General features: G+C 55.2%; 5 protein-coding genes across 5 annotated transcripts; 2 read left to right on the top strand and 3 right to left on the bottom strand.

The window, feature by feature from the left end:
• Nucleotides 1–422: 422 nt before the first annotated feature.
• MRS44_010398 (uncharacterized protein) lies at nt 423–2910 on the top strand (the record flags this gene model as incomplete). The annotated part of the gene is made up of 4 exons (XM_065620105.1): nt 423–1012; nt 1059–1754; nt 1975–1988; nt 2126–2910. The coding sequence occupies 4 exons, from the start codon at nt 423–425 to the stop codon at nt 2908–2910; spliced, it is 2085 nt and encodes a 694-aa protein (XP_065476294.1).
• Nucleotides 2911–3234: 324 nt separating this feature from the next.
• Nucleotides 3235–4608, bottom strand: MRS44_010397 (uncharacterized protein; the record flags this gene model as incomplete). Its single annotated transcript, XM_046273893.2, has 3 exons — nt 3235–3502; nt 3556–4448; nt 4525–4608. 3 exons carry the CDS (start codon nt 4606–4608, stop codon nt 3235–3237), a joined length of 1245 nt encoding a protein of 414 aa, XP_046131157.2.
• Nucleotides 4609–5896: 1288 nt separating this feature from the next.
• MRS44_010396 (uncharacterized protein) lies at nt 5897–7830 on the bottom strand (the record flags this gene model as incomplete). Its single annotated transcript, XM_046269840.2, has 3 exons — nt 5897–6964; nt 7045–7245; nt 7342–7830. 3 exons carry the CDS (start codon nt 7828–7830, stop codon nt 5897–5899), a joined length of 1758 nt encoding a protein of 585 aa, XP_046131158.1.
• Nucleotides 7831–9087: 1257 nt separating this feature from the next.
• MRS44_010395 (uncharacterized protein) lies at nt 9088–11553 on the bottom strand (the record flags this gene model as incomplete). Its single annotated transcript, XM_065620104.1, has 1 exon — nt 9088–11553. One exon carries the CDS (start codon nt 11551–11553, stop codon nt 9088–9090), a length of 2466 nt encoding a protein of 821 aa, XP_065476293.1.
• Nucleotides 11554–12174: 621 nt separating this feature from the next.
• MRS44_010394 (uncharacterized protein) lies at nt 12175–16238 on the top strand (the record flags this gene model as incomplete). Its single annotated transcript, XM_046276456.2, has 4 exons — nt 12175–12211; nt 12377–12445; nt 12504–12562; nt 12621–16238. 4 exons carry the CDS (start codon nt 12175–12177, stop codon nt 16236–16238), a joined length of 3783 nt encoding a protein of 1260 aa, XP_046131160.1.
• Nucleotides 16239–16581: the final 343 nt, after the last annotated feature.

Raw genomic sequence — 16581 nt, 5'->3', positions numbered from 1 at the left:
GAGCCGAATCTTCACTTTCCAATTAAATCCTGGTCTTTGAGCCGCGTGTTCTACTCGTAAAGTAACTGATCGAATCCTCGGCCTTGATGTCACCCCCGTTTTAAGCTTTCCTTGGTGCCCACCGGCTTGGCGTTATCAGCGACACCGAGAGTCGTCGCCAAGTACCCGGCCCGCGTACGCAAGTAGTGCGGATTAGACTGCAAGCATCGCCCTTTAAAACTGACCCAGTTCCCCGTTGCTGGGTGCGGAGCGCATCATTTCATCATATCACGGCCTCCATTCCCTCTCCTTTGCCTTTCCTGCTGCATCTCCAGCTGTCGCCTTTGCTTGCTTCATATCGTCATAATTCATCGTTTCGCATACATTACCTACACTGCCCAGCCTTGGCTAGGTGGTCAAGGTGACAAGAGAGTACCGCCACGATGTCGCCCCCGAGACGGCCGTCCAATAACGGGACCGAAACCGAAACCGAGCCCTTTCCAACCATCGACGAGACGTCGCCACGCTCAGACAACACAGATCCTCCGTCGCCTGTAGAGAATCGACCAGCTGCCTCTTCATCCTTAAGCGGACGCCTTCGCCGCGTCTCTCAGAGCTTCGAAGTATCAGGCCCTCCTGAGGGTTTCATGGCCGCGACGGGAACCATCGCATCTTCAATCTTCACTCGTCAGGCCGCGCCACGCAGAACCTCGGAGACCTCTATACCAATGCAATCGGGTCCCGCCGTCGGTGGTCCATCGAGACAAAGCACATTTCCCGTTGTCAACGAAGAGGCGACTTCGGAGGAAAAGGCTAGCACCAGTGCTGCATCCACGAAGAGAGATGGCGAACCCGACACTGCTGCGCCGTTCCCCAACGGCTACCATTTCCCTCCCAAGCATACATTTGCTCAGTCGACGAAGACCGGGTTGATCGCCTTTTGGAATTACTTCCTTACGCCTCTGGGCTTCTGTGTTACTATCTATGGCTTGAACGTTGTGGCTTGGGGAGGCATGCTTTTCCTGCTCCTCTGGTATGTATATCATCCTTCATCATGAACAAGCGCTAATCAATTACAGCAACGCCGCCCCTGCCATGTGCCACCCAACTTGCAACGACATCAACTCACCCAGACGAAAATGGATTGAATGGGATTCGCAGATTCTCAATGCCCTCTTCTGCGTTACCGGTTTTGGGCTCGCTCCCTGGCGGTTTCGCGATCTCTACTTCCTCCTTCAATACCGAGTAAAGAACGATACGATTGCGCTCCGCCGTCTGGGTGGTATCCACCGAGGATGGTTCCGGCTTCCAGGCTCTGAGGATGTTGACGTTAACATCGGACCAAAGAATGTCTCTAGCTCCCCCGAATTATGTTCATCTATCTCTGTCCCCTTTCCCGAGGATAAGATACCAGACGCTCCCCTCACCGGTCGACGAGCCCCCGCTACGCCAGTTTGGAAGATGGATGCCGTCGTTTGGCTGATGGTCTGGAATACCTTCCTCCAGTGTGTCTTGGCCGGCTTCATGTGGGGCTTGAATCGATATGACCGTCCCAGTTGGTCCACTGGTCTTTTCGTGGCACTCGCATGCATCGTCGCCGCTATTGGAGGAATCATGATGTTTATTGAAGGAAAGAAGGTCAAGGGCATCGAGGGAATCCCCATCAGTGAGCAAGACATGCAGCAACTGCAGGAGGACCGCGAAAGGGGCGTTTGGCACTTCAACAACATCAAGGACAAGGACTTGGCGGAGAAGGAAAAGAAGAAGGCCAAAAAGTGAATGTCTTTTGGAAAAGCGTGTCCGAAATGGTGTAGGCGCACATTGTCATATTCTTTGGGTAGGTTGTTGTCGCTTCAGATCTTTTACGCAAGCATCTACAAGTATTGTTTTATCGGTTGAACACAAGGGGTCGGGGCCGGGTAGCTCGACATGTCGATAGCAGACATGCATGTGTCGTGCACCAAATACATCAGAAAATGAACAAGGAAGATCCAGTCCGTTGCACTCGTGTATGTTGTGATGCCCTTCTGTTAGTTAATGTATCACCAACTGAAGCCATGAGTGGCCATCTTGCCCTCGACAGCTAGTCAACAGACTCGATGTAGTGCCGTCGAGCATGCTCATCATTAAATCTAAACGTTTATAGCATTAATCAAGGCAGCTATCAAGGCATCCTTTCACGTTGAACAAGGAGCTCGAGCTGGGTGGTCTCTCTCCTATCACCGTCTTTCGGCCCCCACCGACGTCCGATACGCTGGCCCCGCCTCACGGAGCTACGTGCCTGCCACCTCCGGCCTCATGACGCGCTCCATGTTACCCGCTGCACCCACCGTTCACCTCTATTTAACCTTTGACCTGCCTTGGTCAGTCATCGCCAGCTCTAGCCGCAAACGTGCCCCCGAAAGGCTTCGCCCAAAACTTTTCATCCCCCGCGATCATCTTAGAACCATCTTCAGCGTCTCCACGCTACCCGCCGTCTCTCGAAACCGACATCGCTCTTCCCAACCGCAGGCCCCCCGCATCATGGGCCTGGCTTACAACACCTATCTCAACAGCGCCAAAATCTATGGCTGCAAGACGTGCAAGGCGCACCTCGCCAACCACGAAGACATCATAAGTCGAGTATGCACTGGCCCCCCTTCCATCAGCACACCGCCGGGCTTCCCTCGGAGCCAGGATTCGTTAACACCAGGGCAGAACTTCCGTGGTCAGCATGGTAAAGCGTATCTCTTCCACAGCGTCGTCAACATCGACACGGGCGCCCCCAACGAGCGCAACATGACGACCGGCCGACACGTCGTTCGCGATATTACATGCCGGCAGTGTAAGGAGACTGTCGGGTGGAAGTATGACAAGGCCTACGAACCCTCCGAAAAGTACAAAGAGGGCAAGTTCATCCTCGAGGCTGAGCTGCTTTGCAATGTCACTTGATGGATCCTCCGTAAGCGAGGGGTCTCGCTGGCGTGATTGTGGACTCAGGTTTGCTATTGTGGCGTCGTCTCTGGGTCCTATCGGTGTTTAGGTCTCTTTTGGATGGAATAGCATTGCTCTTTCACTTGTACGGCGAACGGGGTTTGTACGTTTATTTCAGTGGTTTGATTCAAGCAAATTATCCCTGGTGGTTACATTGAGCTACTCCAATTCACACCAATATCCAACTCCCAATGCGCCGATTCAAACATGCAAATGCCGTATCCGGGAAGCCGATCCGATGTTGCCGGTCTATCATACCAATCTATGATGGCGAGCATGACTTTAGCGGTGCTCGATCGGCTCCTCAGGAAGAAGCTCTTCGATCTCCTCCTCCACCCTCAAGCATTCAAGAGGGGGCTGGACGATGCCGTTGAACAAAAAGGTAAAGTAAACAAGCAGAGCGAATCCAACAATCTGGAGCCACTTGAACGTCTCCCATCCCAAGCCAAGCGAGATGATCCAAATGAACAGAGTCCTGCAAGTGTCGATAGTCGACCTAGAGGTGGCACTGACGCTCCGGGTGACCGAGAGTCCAAAAAAGTTGAAGCCACTGGGTTCAGTTAGTTAAACAAGTATGTGAATGTCAAACAGTAGGCCGCTTACCCAATGCTAATCATGATGAGAATGCTCGAGAGCAAGATCTTCTTGTTCCCAATCATCTGGTGCCAGCCCTCGACCATATCAAAGTAGCCGTACCGGCCGGCGGGGGTGGAGCCGATGGCCGCGTGCAGGACGACCATGGCCAGGACTGTCACGGTGAAGCCGAAAATGCCCTCCCAGCCAACGACCCTGATCGGCTCAATGGGGGAGTTCTCCAGGATCCATTCCTCGAGCACGAACTGGGTCGCCGTAAAAATCTGGGCGCCGGCAATGAGCAGAACGCCAATGACAGCCCTGGCCGCGTCAGAAAGGCCGCCGTCTGTGACCGAGTCCTCATTAGGACCGTCCATGGACTGCTCCGGCTTTTCATCTGGCCAAAGAGCACCAGCAAGTCCAACAACTGCCACTCCCAGGACGACACCGACCAGAGAGAGCCATTGGAAGAGGCGGAGGTGGCGCTTGAGGAAGACCACGCTGAAGAGTCCGACAAACAGGACCAAGGCGCCTCGGGTCATTTGATAGATGGAGGCAGCAACCATGAGAAGACCAGCGTTCATCAGAGTGGTTCCGCAGATATCGCAAATCGCGGGCAGGGCAAGCAGCAGGATCCGATGGCCCTTGAGGATAGACCGACCGTTGTTAAGCAGCTTTGTTCTATCATTGCTCTCGATATCGGCAGCAGGGTCGTCATTTTCATTCGTGTCGACTGCCTGGTAGCCCCGTTCCGTTGGTGATGAGGTGCCGGTGAACCGACGCCAAAGAGCCATGAGGCCGACGACGAGCCAACAGCCCATCTCACCAATGAACATCTGCGCCGTCTGCAGAACGGGCTGGTTGAAGAAGGCGCGCTTTCTCGGATTGTCATCGGGATCACAGTTACGGACACATTGGTTATCCTATACAAAGTCAGCCAAGCTGTGGTGAATGGGAGCTCTTCGCGTGCGGCGAGGCCGGATGCCGATGTCGTCATACCTGATACTTGGTCAACAGGGTGTTGCAAACACCCGTCAGTAGCATCATGGCTACGAGAAATGGGATAAGGCTTCTGGACGCCATGATGAAGGGGCGGCCGGCAAAGGGTGGCCAAGATTCTGTGGTTGATTCTTTTCAAGAGATGATGGGAGATTGACGATGGATGGATGAATGGGAGAGGTAGCACGGATCGACCACTGGTGGAACAAAGACGGGGGAGCTGATAAGCTCTGGGAGCGTAGGTACGTACTGCACTGCCTGAGGTCCCATGAGAGACTGCCTGGTCCAGGCTCCCGAGGCGCGGCCGAGGCTTGCATGGTGTTAGTCTGACCCCCGAATGCGGAGGGCTCGCCCCGTTAGTTGCATTCCCTCGCAACAGAATACACGCTCACACCTTAAGGTACTTCCCATTCAGTGCTCCTTCTGGGGCGCCAATGTACACTGATGCGGGAGGCGGAGGGGCCACTGAGCGGGTCTCCCAGCCACCTCTCACCTCGCAGGTGACCTTTGGGAACTCCCAGGCATGTTATTGACCAGCCAAGCATTCTATGTCAGCCCCTTGCTTACTTCAAATACAAGCATTCCCCGAGCTGACTGCCATTGATTTCACTGCATTCAGCTGAGTCGCTGAGATGCAGTGCCTTAGCTCTGCCGCATGCCGCGACCGACTTGTGGCTGCTTGACGGTGGACCTATGCTTGGATGTGCTTAGCGCCGACATGATGGTCAAGTGATCAATGTTTCTGAGTCAAGGCAGGACAGAGTTGGAGATTGGGTCATCTGCCGACTCATTGGTCACAAGTGCCGACTATCGTGAGTGAGAGTTCCAAAGATAGAGGCAACACATTCACCGTCTCGGGTATCAATGCGCGTCGTCATCCAGTCTCGTTTGAAACGCGAACCACGCAATGACGCACCAAGATGCAACCGAGCTACACCTCAGATTCTAAGAGTGCTGCGAGGAATCCAGCCCAACCTCCACTCTATACCAGCGCGCAACTGGTGCAACGTGGACAAGCCCTGCACTTTCAATGCCGAAGCTGCACGGACAATACTTCCTAGGACCATGAGTGATACGAATTAAATAAATCATTCCACGTTGGGAGTGCCCATTACAGCCTTGTAGCTGGCCCGCAAAAGAGCGTATATACACCTCGATCTAAAAGTACAAGTACATGAGAATTGATCTGATAATTGATCCTTGCTTAGCAAGACGTCCCAGATGGACAAGAAGATCTCAAGCACGTGCAAGTGCTAGAGCTGAGAAATGAGAGCTTCAATGAGCTCGATAGTTTGGGAGACCGACCGTCGGGGAATTTCAACTGATTGGCAGAGACATCAAACTCCCCAACACCGTTCGCCTGCTCATTCATTTACCACGTAAACGCTTCCTCGATAAAGTCGATACTGGATCGGTCCTGGCGGTTCCGCACGGCAAGGCGGACCTCGTCACTCAGAGCACCGGGACCACAAACGGTGACAACCATGGCACCAACTTGATGCTCCTGCTCCATAGCCAGCAGCGTGTTGATGTTTGGTCGTCCCGGGAACATCTGCACAGTAGACGAAGGGCTGTGAATTTCCTTGGTAGATCGTGGCTGGCTGACGAAGAGCATGATTCGGAGGATATCCCTTCTCTTTTCCATGCCCAGAATCTCAGTCATCCAGGGGCGGATCCACTCGAGGTGCTCAGGGCTCTGGATTGTCCAGACGAGCAAGATTCTTCGAGTCGCCACAGTACCCTCGTTGTATCCATTGACCAGGTGCTTGATGTAGGGAACAGGGTGGGTGACGCCCACTCCACCAGCGAAGAGGACCACAGTACCATAAGAGTCGAACGAGTGATGGCCGCCGTAGGGGCCTTCGGCGAAGCAGGTAGTCTCCAATCTTCCACCGGGGGCGACGAGAGCCTTCTGGTACAGAGTGTTGGTCATTCCGGTCCTGGCACGGATGATGAAGGAGACTCGCTGCTGCTGCATCGCCAGCAGATCCTGGTTCGTGCTCGCCAGCCTCTCATTCTTAGGGTCATCAACACCGTCATACCAGGCAACCGAGAAAGGGTGGGACTGCCACAAGCTGATCGATGGGATGTAGAGGTAGGCGTGTTGTCCAGGCTTGGCATTCCAGGGGCGGGCTAGAGTTGTGGTCAAGCGAACAGCGTTTCCGGGGAGTGCTTCGATAACGGTCCTAGAGCGTGAGCCACCAACGTGAGAGCGAATGATACGCCACAGACGCCAGGTTCGGTCGAAACTCCAAAGAGCAATGGCGGCATACAGGTAGCAGAGCCATCGGTAAAGAGATTCCTTGGCCACAAGGTGGTAGTACAGGCCAACAACGGCGGTGACAGCGACGAGAATGTGGAGAAGCTTGAAGGTCTCATAGAAGGCGTGTCGAAGCGGGCTGGAGGCCTGGATACCGAGGAAAACGAAGGCGCAGGTGGCCTGATAGGAGTAAGTAACTTGACCAAGCTGGCTACAAGCTGACATATAGTCAGTTTTCACTCGAGGTAGGGCCAACTCACGATGAATCCTGGAAGGATAAAGGCGCCTGAAGGAACGGTGAACGTCCAGCCTGATCCAGCATAGTAGGCAAGAGTGTGTGCAACGGCCTCAAGAATGACAATACGACCGAACCAGCGGTGAATCAAGTTGTAAGTGTCAAACGAGATGTTCAAGAGCGGGATGAGAGGGTTGTTTCGTCCAGCTAGCAGGAAAAGGGGGACCTGATATTCAGTCAGCCAGACTCCGGGCTGCCACACAAGCCAAGATCAATGATACACTGATCTAGATGCTTCACAGGCCTGACAAGAGGACCATACCATGTTGACAGTGGAAAGAACACCAGTTCGGTTGCGGATAACACCGGCAACCGCCGACATTTCACCATCGAAAGGGATGTCGACGACACACCAGGCGACATTGGAGGCGAAGTAGGCGATGAGGAAGAGAAGCTGGAAACGAGTAGGCAGAGTACCGACGTTGATAGCGCGGCTGAGTTGGATCTCGCGGTTGTGTCTCTTGCTAACGACGGGAGCGTAGAGCAGGTGGCGCTTGAGAGCGGAAACGTTGGGTGAAGGAATGGCAAAGTAGCGCTGCTTATCGTTGTGCAGGCAGGAAACATGTCGGGTGAGCTTAATGATGCGTTCGCAGACCTTCCAGATGATGACGGCGACCGAGACTGCACCGCAGACGATCATGAGATAGTCGGAGAGCTTCGCGTTGACGGCCTCGGCGGCATCCTTGGCGGCCTGCTGTTCGGGGGTGAGCTCGTAAGCTGCCCGGGGCAGCAAAGAGTTTCCGGCACTCATTGCGGCGATAGGAGAGAAACGAAACGGAAGGAGAGGACGAAGTGAAACAATAACAACAAGGAGAAGAAACGAGGTGTAGAGAGAAATGGAAACCTCCCCGGGAGGAACGAAACGACGATGGCGGGCGAGGGGAGGAAAGAAGAGAAGAGAACCTGTCACGGTGGGAAAAGGAGCGTAAATAGGAAGTGAATGGATGGAAGCCAGCTCCGAAACAAACAATCCTGAGCCGTCTCTGGGAATGAACAGACGACAGAGAGAGATGCGGAGGTTTGCCGTGTGAGCAAGGGTCAAGAATTAAAAGCACGGGCAGGCATGGGTATGGGTATGGTATTGAAGAAAAAAATATGGACCGTAAATAAATTCCCCAGCAATCATGGCACAAGCAGATCATGCCTGCCCTCATGTTGCATACCTCCAGCTGCGAGGACGCGTACTGGCAGTGTCAGAGAGCCGCCTGCCTCGCAGTGACAGCCCCTTGCTTTTCTCTCTTGCGCTGGTTTCTCAGCTTGCCTTCGTCCCATCACACACACACGCAGGCACACGCAACCGGTAGCGCGGGACCCAGTTCCAGCTGGGGCCACTAACTAGGCCGGGCTTAGGGGTGGTTTCAAGATGCTCATCGAGAAAAAAAATCAAGATTGCTTCTACCGAGCCGGTTATTGGTCTGCCCAACCTCTGCCACCTATGGTTCTCGCAGCTAGCCAGCGTCTACAGAAGCAGGGAGGGATGGGCGCCGCCTCCGAGTGGCGGACGGACCTCCGACAGTGGCGGGGCGGGACGGGGTCCTGAAACAAGGGCATTCCCCGGCATCTGGGCGTTTGTGGCGCGTCCCTGGGCATGATGTTAAAACGCACCTCAATCTAAGTTGCTGCTTTGCTTCTGAGGTGGCCGAGGCCAACGGAAAAATTATCTCGAGTGCGGTGCATACAGGTGTGGCCTGTGCGACAATTCGAGATGCATACGCGTGCCGTGTGTGAGCCCCCCCCGATAGGTACTAAAACGAGCAACATGGGCCAATTGCAGATCCCGTCTCAGAGAATTGCTTCGCGAGCTTCACGGGGAACAGGAACGGCGGTTTCAAGTGGCTCCAGCCCCACAATGACAGATGCTGTCGTAACCAAGACTCGGGCCCCTGAGGCGAGGGGGATGCTGTCCAGTCAAAGCCTGAGACAGACACTGAGACGTGCAATGATTCGCGGCGGCCAGACGAGCCTCAATTCAAACTTCGTTTTGATTGTAATTGCCTTATCAAGCCACTCAGGGCATCCCAAGCTCGTCGTCGTCCCAGTCAAGCCCGGCCGGCAGATGCATGTCTTCATCTTGCTTCTCCGGTCTGCCCCTGCCGAGCTTTTCGGACCCGGCCCCTTGACGGGCCCGTGTGCTGCCCGCGCGCTTGATCCTCTTCATCACTTTTACGGTCGTTGTGCCTCCGCTTCTGCTGCTTTTGTTCCCACCGTTCGTGCTTCCTCTGGGATCCCCAGTATAGATCCCAATCCCCCGTGCTGGTAACCGGGATTTGACCCCGTTGCAGCCCTCCATCTGTGCGCAACCGCCAAGCTCATCCTCACTGTCTTCCATATCCATGTCCATGACCGTGGTTACGCTCGTATCATGCTCCTCGTCGTCGTCGGTGGTGCCCGCCTTGTCGTCATCGTCCTCATCCTCGTCGCTCCCCACCGAGCTGCTTCTGTCGCATCTGGCACTGCTACTCTGGACGGGCCCGTTCCATCTAGGGCCGTTGACCCGGCCTCGTTCATCTTGGTGTAGATCTGTGCCCCTTTGGCCCCTCGCTTCCCGTTTATTCTGATGCTCTCTCGGCTCGCCTCCTATCTTTGGCTCAGGGCTGGGGAGCACCCATTCGCCAATGCCCTCTTCCCATCGCCAGCCTGAAAACATGGTGGTCGTCTCCAGAGTGCCCTTGCCCGCCGCGGGAAGGCTCTCAGCAAAAGCAACATCTCGGAGGTCCTTTGTTTTCTGCGCCAAAACAAAGGCCCCGTCCGATCTCAAACCGTCGTGAAACCAATCGGGAAGTCCAAGACCATCAAGAGTTGCACATATCTCCGATAAGACATCGTGACACGCTAATCCACATGCTCGTCCCCGATATTGCGCAACGAAGCAGGCCATCAAGAGTGTTTGTCGGTATTGCCATCGGGACGGCGTTCCGTTTCCAACTGTCAACAATCTGGCGCACTCCTGACTCGCCTGTTGTTTCGCTGTCAGATCGATGACATCGCTGTCGATCATGGCCGTAGCAATGAATCGTGCTAGAGCGAGAGTAAAGAGACCGTTGCTTCGAAACGCTCCACGACGTTTCTGTTGCTGAACCACGCAACACTCGAGCACGTGTAACATCCGTCGAGCACCTTGTCTCCTCCACGGTCCTGGGGTGTCGCACCTCTCGGTACCTAGCGTCCACGCTGCCGCTGTCAGTGCAGCAAGGACGCTCACCAAGGTCTGCTCTTCCGGATTTTTTTCTGTCCCTGTTTTCTTGCCCTCGTGCAACACTAGTTGGTCGATAGCCGTACAGATAAAGTCGATGGCTGAGGGTGCTGGGCTGCTGCTGTTTAAAACCTCGATGCCTCGAGTCCAGACAACCTGAAATGCCCTTGATGTCAACCAACTCAGCGATAGCTTTTTAGTACGGACAAGGCTTGAGAGGCACTCAAAAGATGCACCGAATGAACGTTGGCTATGCAGGCTTTTGACTATAACGCCCAGTGGCTGAACCGTGCTGCTTTCCACAAGGGTGCTTGATGAGCTGCGAGGCGCCGCCAGGGGGCAATCGAGGCTTGATACGAGCCGGGCTGCTTCCTCGCTGGACTTGAGACGGATGCAAAGCTCCGCTAGCAGCCGTACAAAGGGAGGCTCAAATAACCCCTCTGATACAGCTCCAGCCAGGAGAGACAAGGCATGTGCCCGGACAACCAGTTTCAACGGTTTCCAGCCGAGACCTGTCGCACCAAAGCCCTCAAGTTGTCCGTAGAGTTCTGTCGATGCCTTGGATGACTCCCATTTGAACCTGGTGCCTTCTTCCTCTGCGATTTGCTCGTCCCAAGCCTCTATGGCGGCCAAAGCAGCCGGAACCTTCCGGAGACACATGCCTAGAAGCGATTTGGGGTGAGTAATCTGCGATAGCGGTTCGGTCGATCGAAGTAAAGTGTTCATCCATCCAAAAATGGCCTCGTAGATTCGAAATTGGCTCTCAGGGACGATCCGGCGGAGGGATTGTAGGTCGGCAACAAGAGATGACGGAGACGGGTTCGCTGATTCGGACTTGGTAGGCACTGGCTGAGATGTTGCTGACTGCTCGCGAAACTTCCGCAGCAAGGGCGTAGGGAAGTCAACCCGTCCCTCCCCTGGCGATGAGCGGTCGATCTTCATCGCACCGAGAGTGCGGACGGAACGAGGAGGCGTAGATAGTTCTGCTGTTGTGGGCTTTGTCTGTACTGGAGCCGAACGGCGTCTTCCATATGTGTAGCGCACTCGTTTTCGGGCTCCTGTGGCGTCGTCATAGGTGTTGGGTCGTTTCGTTCGAGTGCTTGTTGTCCGTAGTTGGGCTTCGTTGACAAGCTTTCGTAGGGCTACCAGGCGACATTGGAGTTGACGTAGGAGCCGCTGACATCGTGCTGCAGTCCAAGGTTGAGACTTGTCCCCTCTTGAGCCTCCAGCCATGATGCGATGGGCTGACGGCGAGGGGACAGTAAGGACTGGCTCGTCCATTCTGATATGGATGCCAATATCCTAATGAACAGAAACTCGAATGTAATAGCGAAAGATTAATGCTTAGGAGGTGAAAAGAAGATTCTTTAATAAGATCAAAAACAGTTGACGATAAACCCTGGACAGATGATGAGTGCTATCATGAGTTGTTGTGGGTGGGATAAAGAACTGTGGTCATGGCCAGTATCCATGTTTACTTTCTTCCGTTCCTGGCCTAGCGCTACCGAGAAGCATCTGGGGATCCAGCCGCCGGCCTCGGTGGATGCGCCGGCGCGGGCCCTACCCAGGAATACCCGGACTGTACCTTGGATACCCGCAGCATCGCTAAGAAAAAAGAGGTATTTTTTCTGTCGCGTGCCCAATGCCCGGGTACTCCCAGAGTCCGGACTGTAATGCCGGGGCATTGCCGCCGCACCACAACTCCAATAGCCGTCAATTTTTTTTTCCTCCTCCCCTTCGTCCCGTCACTCCATCCATCTTTTTACTTGCATCGACGAACAACGTCGTTTCAATTGTTTCCCTCTTCTGCCAGTGCATATCCCATGCCTGGTTTTCCCCCTCCTTCACCTCGTTCCATCTCCCCCTTGTCCGTTTAATTTCTCCTACCCCTCCATTTTCAACATGGCTTCAGACCCTACTCCTCCCGCTCCCGCGCACGGTACGTATTTGATGCACAAACTAGACCGCCCTTGTCAATGCCTGTCAAGTCTAGGGTCTTGTTAAGTCCTGGGCTTGCTAATTGAACATGCTCTCGGTTCTACTCTTGCTTTGCCCATTGCCATTGCTGCTTTTGCCGTGAGCGGGGAGCTAATTCGTCTTGTAGTGGATGCGTCCGAGGAGCCCGAGAACACCATGGCGGCCGAAGCTCCAGACGTCGATGCCGGCGCTGAAGGTACCTTGCATTGTGCCTCTCAATGACGAGTAGAACGGCATGTCTAATGCGTCTACAGCTTTATTAACTCTTACCATCATCCTGCCCGACGCCAAGGCCAGCAAGATGCAGATCATGGTCCGTCATTCGGCTTAACTGGACCCCTCCACGACCCCCCGCTCACCAAGATATTCAGGTGTCGTCCCAAGAACAGGTTCATGAGGTCCGCCAGTCCATCATTGACCTTCCGTCCGCCTTCCAGTACACATGCTTCCACCTCGAGTTTAACGGCGAGAAGATCAACGACTTCATCCCCCTCGCCGAGATTCCTGACCTGGGCGCAACTCCCGAGTTCCACCTCGTTCAGGACCCATACACCGAGAAAGAGGCTCGCATCCACCTTGTGCGCATTCGAGAGCTCATTGGTGCCGCCGGTGACCGATCAGACACAACCCAAGGCCTTCTTCCCGGTCTGTCCCTCTTCGAGACTGTCGCTAGCGAAGCCCAGGGCAGCACTGAGGAGTCTACTGAGGAGCTGCCCATCAAGGACTACGACTTCCAAGCCGTGCCCTCACTTACCAGCTTGGTTCCCCAGCCCACCGAGCCGGCTCCCAAGACGGTGAAACAGATCGCTCTGTCGTCCTGGAACCCCCCTCCTCCTCACCTGCGACAACGAGGTCACCTGCTCTACCTCGTCGTCACCACTACCGAGGGTGAGCAATACCAGATCACCTCCCACGTCTCCGGCTTCTTTGTCAACAAGTCTTCCAACGCCAAGTTTGACCCCTTTCCTCGGCCAGCGCCCAAGGGCCAGTCCGCTCACTCGCTGCTGAGCTTGATCGAGCTTATTTCACCTTCTTTCACCAACACCTTTACCCAGCTCCAGGAGTACAACAACCAGCGAGACCCTCTTGCAACCTTCCAGATTACCAACGCCATCCCGGCAGCTCCTTGGGTGGTGCCTTCACCTAGCTCATCTCTGTGCACACATCTCCCCGATCCTACGCGATCTCAAGAGACTTATCTGCTCGCTGGCGTCGAGAACACCGACACTCTTCGCGATTGGAACGAGGAGTTCCAGTCGGCCAAGGAGCTTCCTCGTGAGACTGTGCAGGACAGAGTCTTCCGTGAGCGCCTGATCTCGAAGCTTTTCGCCGACTACAATGATGCTGCCACCCGTGGCGCTGTCATGGTTGCCCGTGGCGAGATTGCTCCTCTGAACCCTACAGAGTGCAAGGACGCCCAGATCTTTGTCTACAACAACATTTTCTTCTCCTTTGGTGCTGATGGTGTAGGTACTTTCACTTCCGAGGGAGGTGATGAAGCTGCTCGAGTCGCCACCGGCAAGGATGTTGCTGGCGTCAAGCTTGTTAACCAGCTCGATATTGAGGGGCTCTTCACTCCCGCCACCGTGGTTGTCGACTATGTCGGAAAGCGAATTGTCGGACAGAGCATTGTGCCTGGAATCTTCAAGCAGCGCGAGCCCGGTGAGAACCAGATCGATTATGGTGCGGTGGACGGAAAGGATATTGTCGCTGCTGACGAGCGATTCGCCCCTGGCTTTGCCCAGCTTTCCAAGGCGCTCAAGGTCAAGAAGCACCCTGTTTGGGACAAGGAGGGCAAGCGATTTGACCTGGAGGCTAGCGTGGAGACCAAGGGTTTATTAGGTACCGATGGCCGCAAGTATGTGCTGGACCTCTACCGCATCAGCCCTCTCGATATTGCTTGGCTTGACGAGGATGGTCTCCCTGAGGATGGCGACGCCTACCCTCACCGTATGACTGTCCTGCGACCTGAGCTTGTCGACTCTTTTGGACGATACAAGATGAAGCAGTGGGTGGATAAGGAACTCGCTCGTAGGGCCGAGGAGAAGAAGCAAGTCGAAGAAGCCAAGGAGGACAAGGAAGAGAAGGATGGTGAAGAGAAGGAAGAAAAGGAGGAGAAGGAGGAGAAGGAAGCCGAAGACGAGGCTTCCAAGGCTGAGAAGAACCTGCCTGATCTCTCCGACTTCAAGTTCTCGCTCAACCCTGACGCTTTCAGCGGCCAGGTGCCTCAGACCGAGGAGGAGAAGGCCGAATTTGCCGCTGATGAGGCGGAAGTCAGGGCAGCCGGCGCCTATCTGCGCGAGCAGGTTATCCCCGAGTTGCTCCGCGAGCTCTCCGATTCCGATATCAGCTTCCCCATGGACGGCCAGTCCCTGAGCCGACTCCTGCACAAGCGTGGTATCAACGTGAGGTATCTGGGCAGGGTGGCCGACCTCGCTAATGACGGCCGGCTGCGCTGCCTGCGCGAGATTTGCGTCCAGGATATGGTTGCTCGTGCTTTCAAGCACCTGTCTGCCGTGTACCTCCGCCATCTGCCTGTGCCTATCGTCCCTGCTTGCACGGCGCACCTCCTCAACTGTCTTCTTGGCCACAAGTTCAACTCTAAGCCTGTCGCTGAGATCGACCCTTCTCTGCGAACTCTCTACGCTGATGCTGATCTCTCTTTCGAGAAGGTCACTCCCGAGAGCCTTCGGGAAGACATTGAGGAGCAGATTCTCAAGCGATTCCGATATGAGCTCGATGAGGACTGGCACAACCAGTTCCGCCCTGTTCAGCTCCTCCGTGAGGTGTGCCTGAAGATCGGTATTCAGGTCCAGGCCAAGGACTACGCTTTCACCCCTGAGGCGGCGGCTGCCACCCCTGCCCCAGCTCCCAAGGCCCCTCAGCCTGCCGCCAACGGTCAGACCAACGGCGAGTCCAGCAAGAAGAAGAAGAAGAACAAGGCCCGTGACGCTTCTCCTCCCGAGGTTGCTGCTTCAGCCAACGTCCACACCTTCAGCGTTGACGACGTTGTTGACCTGGTCCCCCTGATCAAGGACTCTTGCCCTCGCAGCGCCCTCGCTGAGGAGGCTCTCGAGGCCGGTCGTATCTCCATCCTCCAGAACCAGAAGAAGCTTGGCCAGGAGCTCCTGTTGGAGTCTCTGTCCTTGCATGAGCAGATCTACGGAATTCTGCACCCCGAGGTGGCTCGCGTCTACAACAGCCTGTCCATGCTGTATTACCAGCTTGACGACAAGGAGGCTGCTGTCGAGCTTGCCCGCAAGGCCATCATCGTCGCCGAGCGAACTGTCGGTGTTGACTCGGCTGAGACCCTTCTCAACTACCTCAACCTGAGCCTGTTCCTTCACCAAGTTGGCGACAGCAAGGGTGCTCTGGTGTACTCCAAGCACGCCCTGAAGATGTGGAAGGTCATCTATGGCCCTGGCCACCCCGACTCCATCACCACCATCAACAACGCCGCCGTGATGCTGCAGCATCTCAAGGCTTACCACGAGTCCAGGCTCTGGTTCGAGGAGTCACTCCGAGTGTGCGAGTCTGTCTTTGGCAAGCAGTCAGTCAACTCCGCCACTCTGCTCTTCCAGCTGGCACAGGCTCTTGCCCTTGACCGCGACTCTAAGGGAGCCGTCAACCGCATGCGCGAGTCCTACAACGTCTTCCTTGCCGAGCTCGGACCCGAGGACAAGAACACCAAGGAGGCCGAGAGCTGGCTGGAGCAGCTCACCCAGAACGCTGTCTCCATCGCCAAGCACGCCAAGGACGTTGCTGCTCGCCGACTCCGATCCGGAATCCGATTCAACGCAACCGCCTCTCAGGCACAGGCGCAGAACGCCGCGGCCCCCGGACGCCCTGGCCCGGGTGCACAGGTCGACTCCCGCAGCATTGATGAGCTCATCAAGTTCATCGAGGGTGGCGAGCAGGGGGCTAAGAGCTCCAAGAAGCGACCTGGCCGTGGAAACCCTAAGAGGCGAGGCCAGGCTGGTGCCCGATAAAGGTCACGCACGACTGTTTACGAAGATCTCTATGATGCTCCATGTGGCTGAGATATTGGCTCGCCGCTGTGTACAAGTAGATGGGCGGGAAAGTAAAAACAAAAAAGGCATTCTGTATATTGTGGTAGTTGGCTGGTATGGATACGGAAAATGGACCTTTGAGGTGGGCATGGGATGGCGGATGGACGGCGGCGTGGTCAAACATACTTGCATCTCGAGGCGCGGTTCCAACTTATGTATATATGACACAAAAAAAAAAGGCTCTAGGCCGCTGGGCGAGGACGATCTTCACTCTTACACATGGCGATATTCAACTCTGGGCGTGGTTTGCCCGTTCTTTTTT

Source organism: Fusarium solani (assembly GCF_023522795.1).
Source record: "Fusarium solani strain SB1 chromosome Unknown bctg00000006, whole genome shotgun sequence".
Taxonomy (NCBI): Eukaryota; Fungi; Ascomycota; class Sordariomycetes; order Hypocreales; family Nectriaceae; genus Fusarium; species Fusarium solani.
This window is presented reverse-complemented; position numbering and strand designations above follow the sequence as displayed.